Source organism: Nestor notabilis, unplaced genomic scaffold (assembly GCF_000696875.1).
Source record: "Nestor notabilis isolate BGI_N333 unplaced genomic scaffold, ASM69687v1 scaffold28991, whole genome shotgun sequence".
NCBI classification, from domain to species: domain Eukaryota; kingdom Metazoa; phylum Chordata; class Aves; order Psittaciformes; family Psittacidae; genus Nestor; species Nestor notabilis.
In genome coordinates, this window is record NW_009913903.1 from 31,692 (window position 1) to 53,698 (window position 22,007).

The following is a 22,007-nucleotide window of genomic DNA, read 5'->3' on the forward strand; positions in this document are numbered from 1 at the left end:
TTTACCTTTGTACACAAGTGTAGTTCCACAAATTTATGTAATTGGGGTCCTGCACTGATTCCTGTTATTTCAAGTTCTCTTTCTGTTACAACATTAGGCTCACATGCAGTGTAATTTACACGGCTGGTAGCTTGCTAAAGAACTGTTACAATTAAGTAGCATGTGTACCCTCCAACTGGACAAATGTCTCTTTTATTCTGTAACATTGTTCCTTCATTTATACCTTAGAATCACAAGGAAACCATGATCTTTTTAACTAAGTCCAAGTTAGCTGGGCTGTACTAGAAGTGCCATGAACTTGGCTTAGACAGTTTGAAGAGGCAGGAACATAAAAGCTAAAAGCCATGCCTGGCCATGGAAGAAAAGTCATGACAAAGAGGAAAATATTTACAGGCAACATTACTCTTGCCAATGTATGTGTGAAAACATAAAAACACAGCAAGCTAAAGCAAATTCTGTGAAGTCTGCCTAGGCCATTCTTAGCTTACCTCACTGGCTCATAGGGCTGATCACAAATAAAGAATCCTCTCCTCTGAAGTTGTATGATGTCCCCTTTTTTTAACTCCCTAAGGCAAGGATCACCTAACATCAGTTCTTCTTGCTGTGTTAAAAGAAATCAAACGTCCGTAACAGAGCACAAGAAAAAGCAAGACATACAGTAGAATGATAGTGATGATTTTCTGGTTTTGGAAGTGTTGAAATATTAGTTAATTCCAGGGGCAGCAGAAAAAAGTATTAACAAGAAGATGACATATCATAAGGATGTATCAAGATAAATACTCAGACTATTGGTCCCTGGTCTAAAAGCCTAACCCCTAAGAAAAAACAAGTCAAGTTTTAACTCTGAACTTATGAGAGGTTAAATGGAAACTAGTTACACCAGCACATGATTTATTTATTTGAGAAATTCAATCTTTAAATCTAAAAAAAGAGCAACTAGAAACAGTGATGGCAGAAAACCTCTTGAACATTAAGGTCTGTGGAATAAGGGGGATAAAAAGATAACTCACCTTGCTATTTCGGTTGATGTATTGCTTGAAATCCTCATCTTTACCTAGAACTGGCTTAGTGATCAGATGCTCATAATTAACACAGACAGTTGGGATGAGTGGTGCACGTGGAGTTTCTGCTAACCAAGTGATCTTAGTTGTTTTTTTGAAGTCTTTATTCTCTAAGTTCAACTTGGCATCGATGGACACAACTTTTCCACTTGAATTTCTACAGGAAAACAGAGATGATAACAGTAAAGCCTAAATTATTAGTTCTTACTTGATATTACAGACCATCGATAGATTCACTGAAAAACAAGTGTTCAGAGTTGATTTTTGAAATGTGGGAGATTTAGGAAATGGAAGAGTGTATTCACTGCTGTTGAAGTTCTCCTTGAATTTTAATTTCATGAATATCAAGAGGCATTAAAGAACACAGGAAAAAAATCTTTACATATTTATGTTCTCTAGCCCAGCTCACCCCATTCTGCCACAGACTCAACACAACCACTTCAAAGTTATTATTATGATGTTAATGGTCTCCTTCCTCACCTTAACAGTTCTGCAACTGAAACTGTGATAGGTTTAGGGTTTTTATTATGCAACAGCAGTACTCCTTACAGGGTGAAAGTCATTAAAATCCCAGGTGGTTTTTGGTCTGAAAAAGCTGTTTCACAGTGGAAATATTGCTGCTGAAACATGGAGAACACTGGATGAGAGGGACAGTATTACGACTGACTGCTGATTTCAGACCTGAATCTACAGTAAAATATGCTCTATGCTAAAATTCAGCTTTGTGGCATATTTCTAAGTAGTATATATATAGTAGGATATATATATAGAATCGTAGAATGGATATCCATGGATAACCATTAATATTTTACTGTTATGAGCTACCTATTAAAAGAAAAACAAACAAAAAGCTGAAAAGCAAAAATTGAATTCCATCTCCCAGTAAAGAGGTTACCTGTTTAATTTGGTGATGACAATATTGCCCCAATTTATGAATGTAACCACCTCTCCCTCTGTCAAGGTCTCTGCATCTGCACCCTCGATGAGGACTCTGGAGCCATACCACACAGGTTTCAACCCAACAGCATCATTCTGCGAACAGTGATTTTGATTTCAAAGGAGAGATTGTTATTATATATGCTGGCTGAAGTTAACACAGTGCCAAAACACTGCATGATAGAAGACAGATAAACATAGAAGATGGACAATAGAGTAATGCAAAGCTACAGTGTTCTTCCACTACTCTCAGGCTTCTTGTTCACAAGCGTTGCTTGTCCTATCTTCTATGAAATACTAGCTCCAACGCAACTGATACCATATCCCATTTCCTTAAGGTCCATACATCTTCAAGATCTTACAGGTAAAAACTAAGTAAGTTTTTCTCCAGTTTCCATTTTGCTACGCAAATTCTTTCAAAAATAATTCCATAACTCTCATTTTTGCCTTTTTATATAGTTAATATGGAAACAAAAATGGAGCTTCTCTCGATTTTTAAAGATAGAGATTGGGAATACTAAAAATGCTCAGCTTTACAGCATCTCAATAATAGAGATAAAAAATAAGGCAGAGAGCTGGGAGTTCAGACTTTTCTGAACTGAAATTTGTTTCTTCTGGTCAGTACTTATTTCATTATATACTGGAGGCAGCATTTTTAATATAAAGGTTTTAATATGCTGGCTTGCATCTGACCAAACTTCAGGTTTTTTGACTCTTAAACAGCAAAAATTCTCACTTGCATCTGCTCAAAACCAGTCTCCTTGTCTATCTGTCAGGTGGAAGAGGGCAAACTGAATGTCCAGCTCTTAGTTACAAGAAATGGCTACAAGAACACTCAGAGCAACAAAATAAAAACAAATAAACGAAGCAAAACCTCAACGATACTCCCTCATTTCTCAGCATAAGGGTGGTATCTGAGGGATGCTTTCAGTGAAGCTTAAGTGCAATTTGAGATGCCATGCTCAAAGGAAAGCATTTTCCTAATTGTAGTGCCAAAAAAATAACTGTACCAGTAACATACTCCTATTCTTAAAGGATATTGTTCTGTTTAGTGGGTACTAAGAGTATCAAATTAGCAAGTTCTTGACTTTTGATAATAACTCTTTGCTATCCTAATTCAAAGCCACACTTATGGATAAAAGCATCTACTGTATTATACTCATAAAGCTTGAATAAAATTTTCTATTCCAACTTCTCTGTGAAAGTTAGTATTAAACAGTAACAACAGCCTGAGCATTGCTCCACACTTGTAACATCTTGTCTTTCCTGAGGCCTTTCAATACACTGTCTATATGCACTCTACATATGCAGTTTCCTACATCCTTGTAACAGAACAAAGATGTTCGGTAGCTGCCCAGTTTTTGACAAGTCTGTGGAATAAAACCCCAACCTTCAGTTTTCTCTCATGCTTCCTGAGCAAGTTAAAAGCAGGACTCTCCTTGCTGACTGCTCCAAGCCAAGGTACTTTCAACCCTACTGATCCGCAAACAAGGATATTAAGAGTAAAGCAAGAACCTTTGGATGTTTAGCCACTTCTTTCATCTCCTCTTGAGCTTCAGGAATATTTACTGGGACCACTGCATCTTTCAGTAAAGCAGTGTATCGAGGTGCTACTGGGTCTATAACCTACAGAAAACAAATGAGGCGCATCATGAATATATGATATTGACAGAGAAATAAGATGTTGTATAAAACAACCACCACCAAAAAGGAATATTAACTGACATTCTTTATGTTACTGCATTTTTTTGTGTTTCCTTTTATGTCATTTTAATCCAAAGGTATAGAAAAGTGACAAAACAGTGTTAATACTTCACAATTTCCCATCTTTACTGAAATACTTCCAAGTAAAAACTATGGATTGGGTACTACTGACACCAAAAGTAACTGAATTTATAAGCTAATGCCTCATAGGGAAGACAGCAAAATGTACTTCGATAGAGTATTACTATGCACATAAGCTATTACTTTCTCTCTAGGTAGCTGAATTTAAAGCGATAATTTATCAGTGCATTTTGTTCTTTTTTCTTAAGGACAGGACCTGATCCCATACTCATTTTCCAGGTCAATACTCCAGCAGAATCAGGGACAGACCTGGCTACAGAGGAAGCACCAATTAAGTCTGCAATTTTAACACAGACACATTAGATACTATAATAAGGCAACACCGTAACATTGACTTGATCAGGATTTCTACCACATGAGTTTGGCAAGAAAAAGATACCTCTAAAATGTCTTTCTGTATGTTTATTGCTAATACTCAAATTTAACTGACAGCTTTTCACAGCATTTTTCATACTTGAAATACTGATTTGTCAAACTGTTCAGAGACACTTAAAAAGATGATTCAAGTAAAACATCAGTTTAGGTCAAAGGAGTATCTGCGATCTACGGGTTTAACTGGAAAGCTAACACAAAGGAAAACACCTGCTTATAGTAACATAAAGTGACTTCTTTTTTCCTCATTAATTTATCCCTGCTTAAGTGAAAAGCTATATGAAAGTTTTAGAAAGAAAAAATATTTAACATTTAATTCTTGACATTAGCAAGTAAAGTGATACGATGATATACTTTGTAAGTACTTTGTAATACTCTGTCATTGAAGACAGACTTCCAAATGTTAGACACATGCTTTAAAAAAGGACTTGTGTATGTATCTCAAAATAGAGGTGTATTACGTAATTTAATATAATAATTTTGATAACTAAATGACTGAATTTTACAGTGTCATTTACCAGGTTCTACTTTACTCATTAAAACTCAAATCCTTCCTCAGATGACAGGTATAAAAAAGTCAGTAGCATAATTACAGGGTAACATATAAAGTCAGAGCTCAGAAGTCTTTGAGTTCAGAACTACCTGCATGCAACATTGGTTTTGCACATATTATGGATGGCAAACCAACTGCACAGATACACGTAAATAAAACTGGCTAATAAATACAGTGCTGTCCACGGCATTAAGTCTAAGAAGCTCAATTTAAAAGCCAATTCAAAAAATGAGCCCCGACAGTCCATTGTACATTTTCCCCCAAAATCCAGTTCTCAGTCATAAATATATTTATGCAGCAACAGAAAGAACCAATTAATAAACCTTTGTGTATGTAGTAGACCAAATGCAAAAGACAAGAATAAATACAAAGACACATGCCAGACAAGCAAAAACTACTTAAATGAACAGATCTGGGCAGGACCTAAGCGAAACCAAGCAGGAATCCCAATGCAAAATAACAGGTGTTTCCACAATCGCACAAAATATGCCATCAACATTGTAACACTTCGCCTTATTATAGTGTCCAAGCATCCGCTGCCAAAAAGCAACTAACCATGTCAAGATGCAATATTCCTTATTTGACAGTCAGTCAGAAACATCAGCAGTGCTGGCTTTATCTCCGCAGCGCCTTAGTCCTTTTGCCACAGAAAGGAAAAGCGGCCAACGTGAATCAAATTGAGGGAGATTTGTGTTTTAAGTTAACAAATAAGCCAAACTAGAAATGGGCAGCCTTTTGAAACTAGGAATAAAGCATTTTCAGTGGGTTTGTAGAGCTCCTGTTATATAAGCAAATGTGACTGCTATGGAAGCTGCAAAATGATAGCTTATGCTATGTATGCTTACAGCACTGTAAGCTATATGCTAAGGTAAAAAGCATTAAGTAATACCTTCTTACAGATAGCTCGCAGCTTGAAAGCAGAAAAATGAAATGCAGTTTTCAGATCAGATTTACAGCAAATATCATTATCTTTCCCCATACTCCTAAGTAAGGCAAGTCAGTATTGGTGTAGGAGAATCAATAGGATTAGTGCTAGTTCAGGTTAGAAAGGGAGGGACATTCCATTTTCCTGAAAGTGTGCCAAATGATGCAACGTATTGCAACTGCTACTTGTTGTGATAAGCACTCCAGTGAACACTGGATTCTCTACATATCCCAGAAGGAGGGTATCAGGAGTAGCATCAAATTCAAATAAGCACATACCTTTTTGTTAAAGGACCAGATTTTATCCCACTCCATATTCACGACAGATCGAGAGGAGCCCTGAGGAAAAAACAAAACCACATTAATATAAATATTAAAGCTCTTAGACTCATTTAAAACAAAGCTCTTTAAAGACTACAAACCCTCTATAGTTTGCCTTCATCAAGAGTTTAGAAAGGCAAAATAAACACTTTAAAAGAAAGAAACCTGCTACCCCATTTCAGCAGGAAGGTGTTAATATTGTTGAAGCAGTACAAATGAAAGCAACTTTAAAAGAAGAAACCTCCCAGTGACAAGTACTTTAACTAAAGCGTCACAAAAACTTGTCCTTACCAAGTGAGATTCAAAGAGTTGAAGTGAATACCCACCTGAGCAGCAATGAACTGTTTAAGCCCTTCAACTGTCATGCCTCTTCTTAGGACACCACGCACAGTAGGAAATCTTGGGTCATCCCTAGTAGATAAAGATATTTCATTAGTGTCATGTGCTGAGTTCTACCTATGATTTACACTGATCAAAAACTTCACTAATACTGCCACGAGTAGAAGGCACAGCTCCAGTGTATTTTGCTTGTGTGAATTAAGACCTAAATGAGGAGACCTAACTGAAAAGACTGAGCTCTTAGGCATGTAAAATGCACAATGCAGGTTTTCTACTTCACCCCAGGGAGCGAAGCCATCTCTCAGTGAAGTGGCTCTTTTCCTGTATCTGTTCAATCTTAAGTTTCTCAAAAACATGTTCTATCACATTATTTCCATTTCAACGGCACCTGATTACTGGAGCCTGAAACAAAAGGCTTCTTTCTTGCTCAATAGAAACCAGAAAGAGATGAGTGACACGACAATGGTATCTCTCAATGATGCAAGTGATAGAATTCTATGATTTTATTCTCTTACGCAAGCAATAAAAAGATCCTATCTGAAATGTAAAATATGTGCAGGTGAGAACACAAGCCAAACCTTGCTGAGGAACTAACAGGGAGGCTTAGGGAAGGAGAGGTCATCCTAAGACCAGCTACACCTCTAGAAGACAATAATACTTCCAACACAATTGAAAAATAAAACCAACAGAAAAAACACACTTGGCACATCTAAGGAAGACAAGCAGACAGTCTAGGAACTTGTGTAAAATGATGCTCCCATAGGCTGAGCACAGAATCACCTAAAACCAGCTCAGGAAAAACACTGCAAGCAGCTGTCTGATCTAGCATTATCCAAGGATTTCTTCAGATTCCTAAACCATGAAGGGAGGACTTCGGATGGTGTGCCCCCACAGTGGGAATGAACAAAGGAGCCTCTCTAGACTTCAAACAACCTGCAGAAGAGTAAACCCACGGCTCACCCTTTCAAGGAAAACATTTAGGCTACTAAGCCACTAAGCACTATCTGCAGAAATGCAGTTACCATGAAAAGAACAGAAAGAAGTGGGTGAGGGCAGGCAGCGGGGAAGTAGAATGGATTTGACTAGATGGGTAGGACCAGAAGTTCTTCAATTCAGGCCCCCTTCTGACATTGCTCAGGAATGCAAGTGATGACTCAGAGTTGAAAATGTGCAAGCAGCGCCCATAGCAAGAGCCAGAGCCCAAAAATAAGCTACCTCATGCTCATTATAGGATATGAATATGCATGTACACAGTTACTGCAGAGTAGTAAACAGATACACTGTACATGCAGAAGCCACTGTAATTATTCTGTTCTTGAATATTGTTCAAATACTCAATTCTTGCTGCTATGATGTCCAAAACAGAGAATGTGCATCAGCCATGAGTATCTTAAAGAACAAAGCTGAACTACAATCATGTAACATACCATCCATCCACAAGCCCTTCATTGACAAACCACGTAAGCTTTCTCTTAGAGAGCACAGTGTTGTTGAGGTTTAGCCGGCTGTACTCCCATATATACGGCTTCCTTATGCCCAGTGCCTCAATGATCCAGTAGAATTGTTCATCTCTGTCATGATATTCAGTTGTTCTCAGTGCATGTGTGACCCCTTCAATACTGTCAACAATGGGGCAGGCAAAGTCATATGTGGGATAAACCCTGAGAAGAAAAGACTTTAATTAGCTGGGTACAAGAACAAAACACTTGTCTCACATGTAAACATTTAAACTAAACATAATTCATATTTATACATTATAAATATTTATAATCTGTGATCGTGAAAACTTCTACATCAAGACTAAAACAGCATAAACATAGCAAATTGTCCAGAGAATGATACATTTTTAAAACAAAGCAAGCCTTCAACTGATCATAGCCTTAGTATTTAAGACTAAAATAAGAGTCTTACACTGCTATTGTCCCTTTCAAACATATAAATTGCTGACTAATAAGGGGTTTGGGTTTTTTTTTTCTTAAATATCAAAAAGAATTATCAGTTGACTGAATAATGAGCAAAGCTTTCATGTTTAAAATCAAACCCCTACCCACGGACAAAGCTTTACTATTATACACACATTCAATCAGTGTTTCCGTAAAGAGAGTTGTATAGCTGGAAACAGAGGTTTCAAATAAGCACTGAACCATAGCCTTGAACAACTGGGTTACTTCAATGCACAATGTAGTAATTCTTCATTCTGCACAAACACAGCAGTTGCTGTGAAAATGGAAGCAGCCATTCAGGTGAGTAGATCAAGAATATATTGCAGCACTATAAAACTGTAGCAATGTAAAATTCCCATGGTTCTGTTTTAGCTCCAAGAGCTAAAGCAAACACCTTTGTTGTCCAAAAGCCATTAAGTCTCAATTCATGTTTTGACTCAAAGCTGTTCACTAACGTGCAATGTATTTATGGACCAAAACTGAAATAATATTCACTGCTGACCATGATGAGCTCAGCTTACAGGGTTCAGAAGTCATCTGCAGAGGTTTCAGAAAGGCAAGGGACTCGCTACATATTCTGACTGAAAAATTCTAACAGGTTACAACTATTTGAAGTTTACGAAGGAAAAGAGCAAAAAATCACAGCCCACACAAAGAGGGAGCAGACATACTTGTAGGTACTTCCAGTACGTGGGTGAGGCTGGTTTTTACAACGATAAAGAGTTGGATCCCTCATACATCCATTGTTACTACTCATATCTATTTTTGCTCGTAGACAACAAGTTTGTCCATATTCTGTTCCCTTTTTCATTTCTTCCCACATTTGTAGATTCTTGTTAACACCTAAGAACAATAAAAATAAATCATTTTCTAAGGTGTTATGAAGTTGATATGGAATTGCATTTTATTATTGCGGTAACAAGAGCAATGTCACCTCCTCTTTAGACACTGGAATTCATTTTCATACACTGTACATTTAGAATTGTTTTAAAAGTGGTGATGAATTCATACATACACAAGTTTACTGCAACTGTGTAAATACACTTATTCCAGCCTTGCAGAACAAAGCACTAAACTTTGCAGTCGCAGTTAGTCATCTCAACCATTTTTGTTAATAAAAATCATAGGATGGTCTGGGTTGTAAAGGACTTAAGATCATCTAGTTCCAACCCCCTGCCATGAGCAGGGAGTCCCCACCCTAGACCATGTCACCCAAGGCTCTGTCCAACCTGGCCTTGAACACTGCCAGGGATGGAGCATTTACCACTTCTTTGGGCAACCTGTTCCAGTGCCTCACCACCCTCACAGTAAAGAGCTTCTTCCTTAGATCTAACCTGAATCAAGTTTTGATATGAAATTAAAAAGACAGAAGCTTAAAATATCGTACAGTTATTTCTGTGTTTAGATTCCACTCTTTGCTCACGCTCTGCTTTCATTTGTTCTGCAGGAGTATCATCCACATACGCCTTCCCTTCTTGAATAAGCTTCTCAGCGTATTTCATTATTGTTTCAAAGTGATCCGAGGTATACGTAAATTGATCTGGTTTGATGTGTAGCATTGCGACATCTTCAAGAATAACCTGCAAAGTGTGAAATTGTATACTGTAATATTCAGGAAAGTTACTTTTCTTAAGCCTTTATCCTCTTCATGCCAGAAAAAAAAACAGAGGCAGGCATTTATCATTCATTCACAGCCTGTAATTATATGAGATCAGACTTAAACAACCTTCAAGAAAGAGGTAGGACAAGAAAAGGAGAGGAAATCTGAAACAAATTACTTGTTACAGACTAAGTAGTATTTATAGAATGAAAACAACAGTGTATTGCAGGAGTTGTGTATCTACATACTGTAAAATTAACATTGGAGAAAGGGAAGAAATAAGCTACCAGTAAAAGAGCTTTAAGCTTTTTAAGGTGAAGATGATAGAAACTTTTTCCAAGCATAAGACTTAAGTGTAATGCTGATACTGTAGAAGTCTAGTGCAAAAAAAGCAGATATGCAAGAGCAGATCTGCTTGTAATTTACCTCTGAATTAGCTATACAGTGAATGGATTTCCCTGCTCCCTTACCATACCTTTTCAAAGTCTTCTTTCTCTTTTTCTGGATTCGTGTCATCAAATCTCATAATAAGCTTTCCTTTAAAGTTAACTTGGTAGTGCTGATTTAGCAGAGCAGCTTTGGCATGACCAATATGCAGGTATCTAAAAAGGAAATAAAAAATAAATATATACTCCAGCACTGCTTCAGCTAGATTTCTTTTTAGGGAGGGAAGGAGAAAGAATGGAAAGCAATACCTAAGTCTAACAAACAAAACAACCCATAATATTTGTTGAAATACTATGCATTTATGAAAGTAGATTCTGGTTTTTCCTACCGTAATTTTAGTCGCTGTTAAAAATACCTAAATCTATGTATTAGGGTGTCTCTATGGATATAAAGATAGGACTGCAATTATGTCCAGTTTTACAGATTAACTTAAACCAACTGGTGATGATCCTCAGTAGTTGCTACCAGATAATCTGAAACCACCACATTCAGAAGAGTGGAAGTTTCTGAAATGCTGGTTATTGTGTATTTTTAACATAAGCTAAAAAAGCTACTGTCAATTTAAACTAAATATAAAAAAACCCAAATCCACAAGATGAAAACCACTTTAAAAAAAAGTTTTAAATATGTGTCCCTAAAGAACAGTGTTTTAAGTAAAACAACAGAATTAAGACACTAAAAGCAACTAATGTAATGCGAGAACAATATATGTTATACACATGCACATAATACATAACTTATGTTTGAGCAGCAGTTTATACTGGACTAATAGAGTAAGAAACACTACTGCAGCAGTGACAATGCTGAACAGCCAGTTTAATGAAGAAATGCAAATCATGGAAATCTTACAGCTCATCAGGCAATTCTAAAAAGAAATGGAAAATTAAAAGCTGGCTGAAACTTCTATTTATTAAATTGGTTCTCACATCTCCACTGTGTGGTCTTTAAGGAATTTGTGTTCTGGGACTACATACAGTCTGGACCCCTGAGCCAAAGGCCTCAACTACACATCTGGTGTCAAGCTTCTCGAAACAAGGCTATCCCATCCATGCATCTTTCCCTTCTCAAATGTAAGGTTCCTTGAGAAGCTTATGAGCTTCTGTGAGTCCTTTCACCCAGCCCCCTAAAGTAGATATGGACAAAGCTTTAAATACTCTTTTAGCTTAAGTCTTGTCTATAAGCTGGTTAACATCCTCACCAAAGCACACTTTTCTGGGTTTTTTTGAAAAAAAAACATAAAAAGAACCTTCTCAAAGTATTTCTTTCTTACCCACTTGCTTCAGGAGGAAATCTTACAATGACCTTTCCCATCTCTGCACCAGGAAGTTCAACAAACTTCCCAACATCGGCTTTCTTTTCTGTTGCCTTAAAAATTAAGAGAGAGAATTACAGATCATATCAGCTGTATAATCAGATATAACAGCTTCTGCACCAAGGTCTCCTTTCAAACCAGATGACAAAAGGCTGCCATATTGCACCCCAAATTCATCTCTTCACAACTTTCACATTACTTGTAGTACATCAGAACAAGATTAATTCTGGAGTTTTAAGTTATTCTGTCTTCAAATCTGATCCAGGACTGAGAAGTCCCACCAAGTTCTTTAATTTATTCCACGGAAGAAAACAGTTGCTAGCCAAGTTTTTATCTCTTAGTGTTCTCAATCTGAATGTGATCAACAAGTTTGATCAATCAAAGACCTCAATCTTTGCAGGTCAACCAGGATCTTAAAACTCTCTTAAGAAAAAGCAAACAATATAACTAAAGAGCATTGCTGAGTAAAAGGTGCTATTATAACATTGTCCATGTAAGCACTGGACTACATCACTCATCCCTTTCTAAACATGAAAGCAACAGCTTTAACTTTAGACAAGAGCTTATAATAATTACTGTAATAAATTACAAATGATTCCTTTCAACTTTTAATTCCCTCAACTTAGTAAAACAATTTGGTTTATAGCGTATTCACACAAATAAAGCTACTCCCTTCAGAAAGAGCACATCTTACCATTTTAACCTTTGGTGTATCAGAAGCCCACTTGGCTCCTACTGACTGAAAAGCATGCTGTGCCTCAAGAAAGCCATACCATCGCTTTGCATGGACAGGAGCTTTGTTTTGCTGTAGTTGCTCTTGCCATATGTTATTACCTGTTAGAAAACAAACCATTTGTCAAGCTATTAAATAATGAATATGGAATGATAACTGACAGCAATTTAAGACTAAAAAAATTAATGATGTTTAAAAAAATCTACTTACCCTCTTTTCTGAAAAGACATAGTCATGGGGCCATAAGTAATGCTAAAGCAAATAAAAACTCCCTCCAACCCCAAACCATCCTTCATTCTTTCTTGGATTCATCAAAGCAGAAGGGGGAGGGTGACACATGACTGGAGAAAATACATTTTTCTTTGCATCACCTCCAAATTCATAACTTTCTTTCAAGACAGAAATACAGGATATCCTTCTACTGTGTCTACAGTGGATGTTTTCTAAGCTTTATCGGAAGCGAAGCATTTATCAATACTACCCTTTATTTCTGAGGGGCTGTATTCCCACCATCTAATTTTCAAGGAACACAACTTCACTAGGAAGATTATGATGGGGAAAAAAAACCGACCAAACAATGAAAGGTGTACACTCCCTTCAGATTTCACTCAAGAGCAGCAACTTTGAAAAGAATACCTTTTAATCTCGAATATGCCTTTTACTTCCTCAAGGAATTTGGTTATACCGAATGGTAGATTGACACCTATCAACTTTAGACATACATCTAAAACGATATAAAAACAAAAGCCATAAAAACAGATCACAAAAAAGGTTCTTTTAACCTCTGAAGGGTATTTCACAGAGTAATATATACCTCTTTTAATAATTCCAACTAAACACCAAAGAAACTTCCTCTGTTAAGATCAAGTCATGGAAAGGTCTGTGTATGTAATTTTACTCTGTATTACAAAATCATTTAAAGAATTTAAATTGGATTTAAACATAAAACCAAAATTTTGGGCCACAGCAGATTTTCACATTTAGGCACCAGGTAATAAAAAGACAATCTTACTGATACCTTTTAGTACAGCCCACACACACAAGTCTGCAAGACTCAGAGAGTTTCCGACCAAGTACGTCCTTAGAGACAGACAGTGGTTGAGCTCTTGGGCTGCTGAAAGAAACTGTTTGGCATCAGCTAACTTCGTAGCACTGAACTCCAGCCAATGGTCAATCTAGTTTTAAGGGACAAAAGATAGTCAAAGTTACTAAAGGAATGAGAAAGCTTGTTAAAAACCTGAAGTAATATACAATCCATTTAACAGCTGAACAGAAAACATTAACTAGAATATCAGCATTAAGTATATTGGATAATAAATCATAATATGTACTTAAAGAACATTTAAAATAAAATATACTGAAACATTCACCCAGTACTATACTAAATGATTAATTTTCTTCCTTGAGGATGTATTCAAACTGCTGAAAAGACTGACTTTACTGAAGCTATTCCCATTGACAAAAATAACCAGCAGTTCTAAGGTACTTATTTATCACACGCAGTATATAATAATCATCATTACCCTTCAACTACTTAGATACCACATTTGTGACCTACTTGATCTTCCCGGTACTGCTACAGGATAAGTATGTCATTTTCCCCTCAGTCCCTATCTTCTCTGCCTCACCTCCTTTAAGATTTGAAGAAATAAAATCCCTCCTCCACCTCATTTCCCTCCCCCCTCTCCCATGAAACTGCCTTCTCCCATTAAAAGAAATATATTTTGGTACATAAACAAAAAAGCCCCACAAAAAAATCAAGCCATGTAGCCCTGTCTATAAACTGAATCCCTCAATCCTGTAAGAGACTAAGATTCTCTACTAGTCCTCTGTCCGTATTCCATGTGCAAGTGTCCTATAAACTGCATCAGGAATCCTTCCAATATTTGAGCTGACGTGGCAGGCACAGATGTAATTACACCACCACAGAATTCTGTTCAGTCATTTGCAGTTATGCTCCAAAACACGTGCACCACAAATGCAGTTGTCACTGTACTTCTCAAAGCACAACTTTACTTTTGAAAGATGCAGATGTGAAAAGAAGTATCTTATTAAAAATATCAATCTTGAAAAAAAAACCAAGGTCTTTGGTCAGAGAGTTTTAGTAGCCTCAAGATAACCTACAACTTTTTAAATGCCTTACAAGCAATGCACTACGACAATATACTAAGACGACACTTCCCTTGAAACCAGCTATAAGGGGTGAAGAGTGATTACTACTAGCTTTGAGCAGTTGTGGAAAAGAGCAGAATCAAGTCCTTCAGGCCCTCCCCAAATTTCAGAGGAAATAAATTTCAATTGATCTGCTAGTTTCAGCACCCAACTCAAAATTCAGCACGTGATTATTCTGAGCTGGACTTCAGAAGAATTCCCTCTAATGTCATGCAATATCCATAGTTCCTAATAACTTTGGTAATCTGTGTTAGCAAGGAATATCAAAAAACATCCCTCTCTAGCACAAAACTGCGGTGCTCTCATGGCACCAGGAGGGAAACACTATGGAATACAGGACTTTGCACAAGGAAACACTCCATCTATGTGGTGATGTCTTGACACATTTCACTGAATGGAATCAGGGTCAGGGCTTCATCCATCATATGCAGCAAAAACTAATTCAGGCTTTCGAGATCATACAGTGTTCCTTGGTGTTACACTGAAGTGTTACAAGGTAGCAACTGATGGCAACAGAGCTGAGGAAAGTGACAAGGGAACATTGCAAATTGTCTCATTACAACCTAAATTACATTATCAAAGTGGCAGGGTCAGAGTTGTGGGTGCGTTGCAGGGGCAGAATATGGGCAATCCTTTCAAAGCTCAGATTTACAACTCTTCTTTACAAGAAGGAGCAAGCTTAAGAAAACAAAACCTTCAGTGTCCCATATAGTTCGGGCCTCAGTCTAACAATAAAATGTAGAACAATAGACACAAGTTCCAAAACAAAAACAAAACAAAGAAACCAAATACTGTGCTCACAGGCCAAAAGAGAGGATAAAAAGGAAAAGAAAGAAAGAGAGGCACGATTCCTTCTCACCTCAGTGTGTTCCAACAGATTTGAGCCATACAACCCAGCAGAACCAGCAACTCTAGCCAAATAACGAGCTATTGAATTCACATCAGTAAATGAAACCTGCCTAAAGAAAGAAAGAGGCATGATAAAGGTATGTTAAATTACTACCTCCAGTCCAAGTTTAATTGTACATAGTTGAAACATGTGTAAAGCAAAGCAAAATAATTTCTGGGTGAACCAACAGGTACCAGGTCACCAGAAAAAAAAAAAGTATCTAACACAAGAAGCTTCTAAACATGAAGCAATTTTTTTTTAGACAGACAGAAATTAAGGAAATAAAACTCTGATTATTCTTTCAAAGAATAAAACACTCTCCACATCTGACAGAATGCCTAAGTACAACCTGAGCTACATCTTTTCCAGAACATGAGGAGCTAGATCAACGTTTTTCTTTTCATACAAGAAGGATAACTTTGAAAAGTTCCTCGAGAATCTAGGGGAATCAAGAGGTTTCCACCCATGGTTTAAGTGCTATTATCAGGGAAAAAAAGCCTATTCATTTGTTACTCACTTCATTCAATTAACACTTCGCAGAGACTATCCCCCTGTTGAAGAAACCTGGATGGCTGTGTTTCTGGTTTTTACTCAGTCTTCTCTAAATAAAAGACTAATTTAAATTTGGTTTTCCTTCTCAATAGATCTGGAAGCAAAAATGCCTCCAAAGAGGATACTGCTTTCTGTGTTTTAATCTCCCTTTTCTACCTCACATACAGCATTATGAAGGCTGCATACTGATAGAAATCTGGCTTCAAATTAATCTAAGATAAATGAAAACATTTTCATTAAGATTTACCAAAGATCTTTGGAAGAAACATGTATCACAACCATCAATTCTCCAGAATATACTCACCTCCACAGTCCCACATAGGTATAAATTACAAAATCAGAGCTTCAATTGCTTCTAAACAAGCATTGACCAGCAACAAAGCGTTCCTGTAAGCCTTCTATTCCACTCAATTCAATGGACTGAATGCTACACTTCAATTTGTCAAAACAAGGTTTCATTTCTGTTCTGCCATTGTTCTGTACTTCCTCTTGCACCCACTGTGTCCTTTATAAGATTAAAAGAATTGTTGATAGCCCTCAAAAAGCCTTGCAAAAATCAATGGAAGTTCTGGAAAAGATATAAAAGACTTCTTGATATATTAACAATTATCCTAAGTCCCATTTATAGTACAAATGGATCAGCCAGTCTCATTAGGTTCACTGCACTAAGTAACATAGTTCATTTGTAGGGTTTTTTCCTTCTAGCTTTTCAAGCTTCTAGTATACAGAAAATATTCCTAAAAACAAAAACCACAGTGGGGGACTTAACATACACAAAGTATGTCCTATTATAATTTCACACTGCTACCAGATTTTAATGAAGCTTTTTCAAACTGAAACAAAACCTAATACATCCGCATCTACACCAAGTCTGTGAAATGTGGTTTTATTGCTTTCACTAGTTCCTGTTAAAACAAATTCCTTTGATTACTGGAGCAAAACTGAATGAATGTATGAAATGTGAGAAGGTTACTCTTGAGTAAGATGTTAGTTGTGCTTAAAAAGTTGTTTATTTCCTTTGGGGGGAAAAAAAAAGATACACTTTCACCCAAACATAGTGCTACTTGGTATCCTTTCTTTGAAAAAGTTACAAAACATTAAGGCAGCTCTTTGCAGCTACTGCCTGCTAACTCCAGGGTTATGAAAGAATAAACAGGGACAGTGTAATGTCACAGGCAAAGAGTGTCTCTCAAAAGTGATGTGAAATGCCACATAATTAAATACCAGGGCAAAGAAACATGATGGGAGAAGGTAAAAAACAACCAAACCAACCCCCAACATAATAAACACAAACCAAAACACAGAGAATCTGCAGTTGTTATAAATCATTATTTGATTTAAATAATGATTTATTATTTAACGTTTGCAGAAAGCATTGCAGTTCTGCAGAGACTTTAGATACATCTGCCTAAGTGTAATCCTGCTCTGATGTATGCATGTGCTTACGACACAGGAAGGTTGTGCTGCAGTTTTTCTGGCAAGATGCAGGTATATCAAAATACTCCATAAAGCCATCAGCATTTAGCAGAGTGGTTTGTTTAGGAGCTATTATCACACAAAATTTGGAAGCAAAGGCTTCAAAAATAACCTTTAAAATTCTTAATCTCAAATTAGTGCTAAATTTTACAGAGAACTAGCCGACAGCTAGATTAGTTTGTTACCAGATTTTAGCTGCACTTCAAAATATAACCTAGAAGAATAGCAAATGAAATGTTCTCTCTTGTTCAAGTCATTAGAACCAATGTTTTCCGGGGGTGGGGTGGGGTGGGGTTGGGAAGTAAAACCAAAGTCTGAAATATCCCAAGTGAATTTCAAGTCATGCCAATATCAGACAGCTTCAGCAGAACTGATGCCATGAAATCCATTTACCAACAGCATTAGCCGAGATAAGAGTTCAGCTGATGCTTCTCAAGTTACAGGTACACTTTAAACAGACTTTAAAATAGAGAATCAATTTTTTTAATGACTGTGCAACTGAGCAAGAGAGAATTAATACAATATTGAGGTTTGGAATAACTTCTTCAACATAATCTAATGCCAGGGATGAGAGGACAACAACACACAAAAAATTCCATCTGATGGAACCATGATTCTAGATATTATCCACACGTGACCGAAGTGCAGAGGAGGAGCTTTTGCTTAACATTGCTGACAATTTCGATTACAGCCAAAATGCGTTTCTGCACTTGGGAAGAAAGCATGGCAATACGAAATACTGCCTTCTTCCCACTTCCCAAAATTCTTCCCACTTCTGCAGTGGGAAGAAGGCATGGCAATATGAAATTATTTAATAAGCTAACATTTCAAAGCCAAGTTCATAACTCTGTATTATTCCAAGATCATCTCCATGTGTCACAAGAGTGTACAGGTGCATGTATATCTTCTGGTATATTTAAACACACACTGCCTAAACTGTGAAAGGAAATGAAACCAAAACTAAGACTATTTCAGGGGAAACTCTCATGCAATTAAAAAATATCTGATTAATTCTCATTATGTAAGCTGTGTCCCACATATGCATAGCACACCCTGAAATTATTAATGCTGTACCAGCTAAGTCCCAATATAACCTACCACATTTCTCTTGCTTCAATCCAAAAAAAAAAAATAAAAATCACAAATTCAAGGCCAGCACTAGACATAAAATCAGCTGTTGGAGTAAGGAAAGAATGAACTCATACCTGAGTTCAAGTCTAATGTTTTAAACAAACTCATATCTGAGTTCAAGCCTAATGTTTTAAACAGAAAGAAGTATTTGCACCAGTAAAACAATCACTATGATTGAAGATTGTGAATCATCTTCTCCTTCACTTTTTGCAGAAATACGGACACAGTGACAAGCTCTTTCCTCTAAGGTTAGAAGACAGTGGAAAAGCTCAGTGTTAATTCATGAGGGTCAGGTCAGGAGCTCTGCAACACAATGTAGAAATACCTTTTTGTACTTGTAACCATTCTACAGACATTCAGGAATACCAGTTTATGATGCATCAGTGCCTTTAAAAGCATCTTCTACTGAAATAGGTCAAAAAATGCAAGTTTGTTTTTTGAAAGAACACGGGAGAATTGCTGACAATCATGATTAAAAGCTTACTATTATAATCACTAATTCCAAACTCATCATAGTTTTAATAAACTTTAAGTTAGGGATGCAGTGTTTACAGGTCAAAATATGTACTTTACTGGAGATACTAGACATCAGAAATTTCTACTGATAGATCAGTGGTACTTAAGATATCATTATATCTCCTCTTGCTATCCAGGTATTTTACCTGATATGGAAGCTAAGATGACAATGCAGCTTCCCAAAATTAACAGCATTAGTCCTGCATTTCTGATGTGTATGATCCTACTCAGATCCTAAAACCCAATTTTGTTCCCAACTTGAAAATATTTATTCCAATGGCAGAGTATTTTCAGAAGGACAGACAACAGATTTCCACAAGATTTTCCAGAATTCTTTCTACAGGATGCAGATGGATGGCATGGCAGAGTGAATTAGCACTTTTCTGAGATAACACCATGCCTTCACTTAAATGCAGCAGTGAGCCCAAAATATAAACCTTTGACATCCATTCTAGCACATATGTACAAGGTCCAAGGAATCTTGTATATACCAGTCTTGCCTAATATAAAATGGCTTTGCTTTTGATAATCCATGGCACCTCAAAAAGGCATATACCTAAACAACAAAGTGACTGGCAGAGCAGAAAGGATTAGATAAAAGTGCATGCAAATAAAAATACCAAAGCCTTTTCCATAAAGATCAAGTTTAGAATATATTGTAAAAGTTTTGCCTGTGCTACAAAGAAATATCAGTGATTAATAAAACTGTATTCTTCTCTTCTTCCTACCTGTAAAGGTTACAGTCAATGTTACACCACGTGATTTCCAAAACTGCTGACCCAAAGCTGGAAGGAGAGATGCAAAGTCACTTACTCAGACACACAGAGGATGGTTTCTTTGCCTTCTTCCACTGCAATTTCAACATCATTCTTCACATGCTCCACTGTCAGCAGAGCTCCTTTAAAAATAAAACAAGAGAAAAAGAAACTGAACTTTCTTCCAGGAAAGATATCTTTCATTATAGCAACAAAACAAGTACATTTCTTATTAAATAGGACCAGGTGACCGAACTGGCTCCTTCAAATAAGATTGTCCAGGAAAGAAGTTAATGTTCAGTCTCATATGCAAGAGGCTTCTTATTCTTGGCAATCCTTACAGCTTCAAATTGATAATGTCCAGCATACAGCAACCTGCAGTGAGCTCAGCAAGTGTACAGCAGCAATACATTTTGCTTCCTAAGGGTATTGTAAAAATTAGTGCTGTCCCCCACTATAGGTGGGGAACGTAATCAAACTGCTTTTAATTATTGAACAGCATAGTAATGTACTCCATACTAGCCCTGACATACGCATCAAAGGAGATCAATTACTGAATATACCAGTACTTTCTGCACAAGGACAAGACTATTTTTAACCTGATTTAATGTTTATGAAAAGATTAGCCATTCAAAATGAAGAAACTCTATCCATATAAAAGGGCTGGAAGCTTATACAGGGTTTTCAGAGTAAGTAGTTCACCAGGGAGAGTAAAGTGTGGCCTCTAGAAAATAAAAGAATTTTTGAAGTTTTTTGGCTACATCATCAACTGGAAGATAGCTCTGCTAATATTCAAAGTGCCTTGATGCAAACCTGTTCTGATCTCAATTATCTACAGCATGACACAGTTGCTCAAACAAAGCACCAAAGCTAACTTGGCTGTATTTCTGGGTTGGCTCTGGTCCAGATTCGGCCTGTTAAGCACAAGTAGAGGAGCTTGCTTTGCTCAGAAGCATGTACAAAGACAGCAAGTTTTTGCATAGGCAAGTATTACTTAAATTAACCTAGCCAAAGGACCATACTCTAGGTTCTGAAAGGCATCTAACCTGTTACAGTGTTCATAGTGTGCCGTGTACTTTATTTTCCCTAGAACAACACCCAGACTACCTAAGGCAGATGATGCAAGCTATTAATACACTGGCCTAAATACAAAGCACTGGAGCTAGGAATTCCCTAGGTCTCACCTCTGCTCAGCTGCAGACCCTTCTTGTAGCATGAAGCTTTTATCAACAGTAAGTCAAGGTTCTTCACCCCACCAGTTACCTCTGGAAGTCATTATGACATCCCTCACACAGTATGTTTATAAGACGTGTAAGTATTTTAATAACATGCATGGAAATGCTTTGAAGATGACAAGCATTATGCGTACCAAGCTATGTAATTAATACGAACAGCATTAAAAGCTACTTTTCCTAGTGCACAGAGGATGAATAGCACAAAGTAGGAACGAGTAGGATGAGTGTGCTTGTCTTCTCAATACAAATGTTTACTGAAGCGTTTCCTCTGTAATAGTTCTAAAATAATTATGTAATCTCCTGAATTACATCTTTAGTGCCACTCACTAGCTATCAAGAGATGAGAATCCTCCAAAGCCCCCCTAAACCAATGTTAATCAGCCCATATCACATCATATCTTTTCTTGCAAATTGGTATAAACAAGTATCAGAAGAAATCTTATTTAAAACTTATGTATCATTATACCTCAAATCAGTAGTTACGCAAGTTGTATTCAACGCTGAAATGCATTTAGGAAGAACAGCATGAAAAAGAAATCAATAAACTGAGATGAAGAATGGGAAGAAAACGTATTTTGAATGGAAAAGTGGTATGGAAGACACATAAAAAGCAATGAAGGAGGTTCTCACGTTTTTAAAGGCAAAATAACACCGAAGGGCAATAAGCAAGCAAAAAAGCAAGATTTTTGCGGTGCAACTTTTAACTAGCTCCCCAGATGAGCCAGATTTTAGCAGCAGGCTAGAACTGACAAGGAAACATAGACAGGCAGAGCTCACACACAAGCAAACTGAATTCGGGCTGCCCTGAAACCGTATCCTCAGCGCGCCAGGGGTCCACCTATGACTCAGTTTCTTTAGCTTAAGTGCAAAGCAACCCGCTGGACCGGCCCTGCCC

At 37.0% G+C, this 22,007-nt stretch overlaps 1 protein-coding gene across 1 annotated transcript in view; it reads right to left on the bottom strand.

Annotated features, from left to right (window-relative positions):
• The window catches only part of EPRS (glutamyl-prolyl-tRNA synthetase), a 36,763-nt gene extending 16,749 nt beyond the window's left edge, over positions 1-20,014 (bottom strand). Inside the window, exons 1-15 of the mRNA XM_010023409.1 lie at positions 19,936-20,014; positions 15,418-15,517; positions 13,405-13,561; positions 12,348-12,487; positions 11,612-11,706; positions 10,370-10,496; positions 9,682-9,874; positions 8,966-9,137; positions 7,779-8,012; positions 6,339-6,423; positions 5,971-6,030; positions 3,513-3,623; positions 1,957-2,093; positions 1,011-1,218; positions 489-601 (exon numbers count right to left, since the gene is read on the bottom strand). Coding sequence (XP_010021711.1) covers positions 489-601; positions 1,011-1,218; positions 1,957-2,093; positions 3,513-3,623; positions 5,971-6,030; positions 6,339-6,423; positions 7,779-8,012; positions 8,966-9,137; positions 9,682-9,874; positions 10,370-10,496; positions 11,612-11,706; positions 12,348-12,350 — 1,538 coding nt within the window. The 5' untranslated portion in view covers positions 12,351-12,487; positions 13,405-13,561; positions 15,418-15,517; positions 19,936-20,014. The remainder of the gene's footprint in view (positions 1-488; positions 602-1,010; positions 1,219-1,956; positions 2,094-3,512; positions 3,624-5,970; positions 6,031-6,338; positions 6,424-7,778; positions 8,013-8,965; positions 9,138-9,681; positions 9,875-10,369; positions 10,497-11,611; positions 11,707-12,347; positions 12,488-13,404; positions 13,562-15,417; positions 15,518-19,935) is intronic.
• Positions 20,015-22,007: the final 1,993 nt, after the last annotated feature.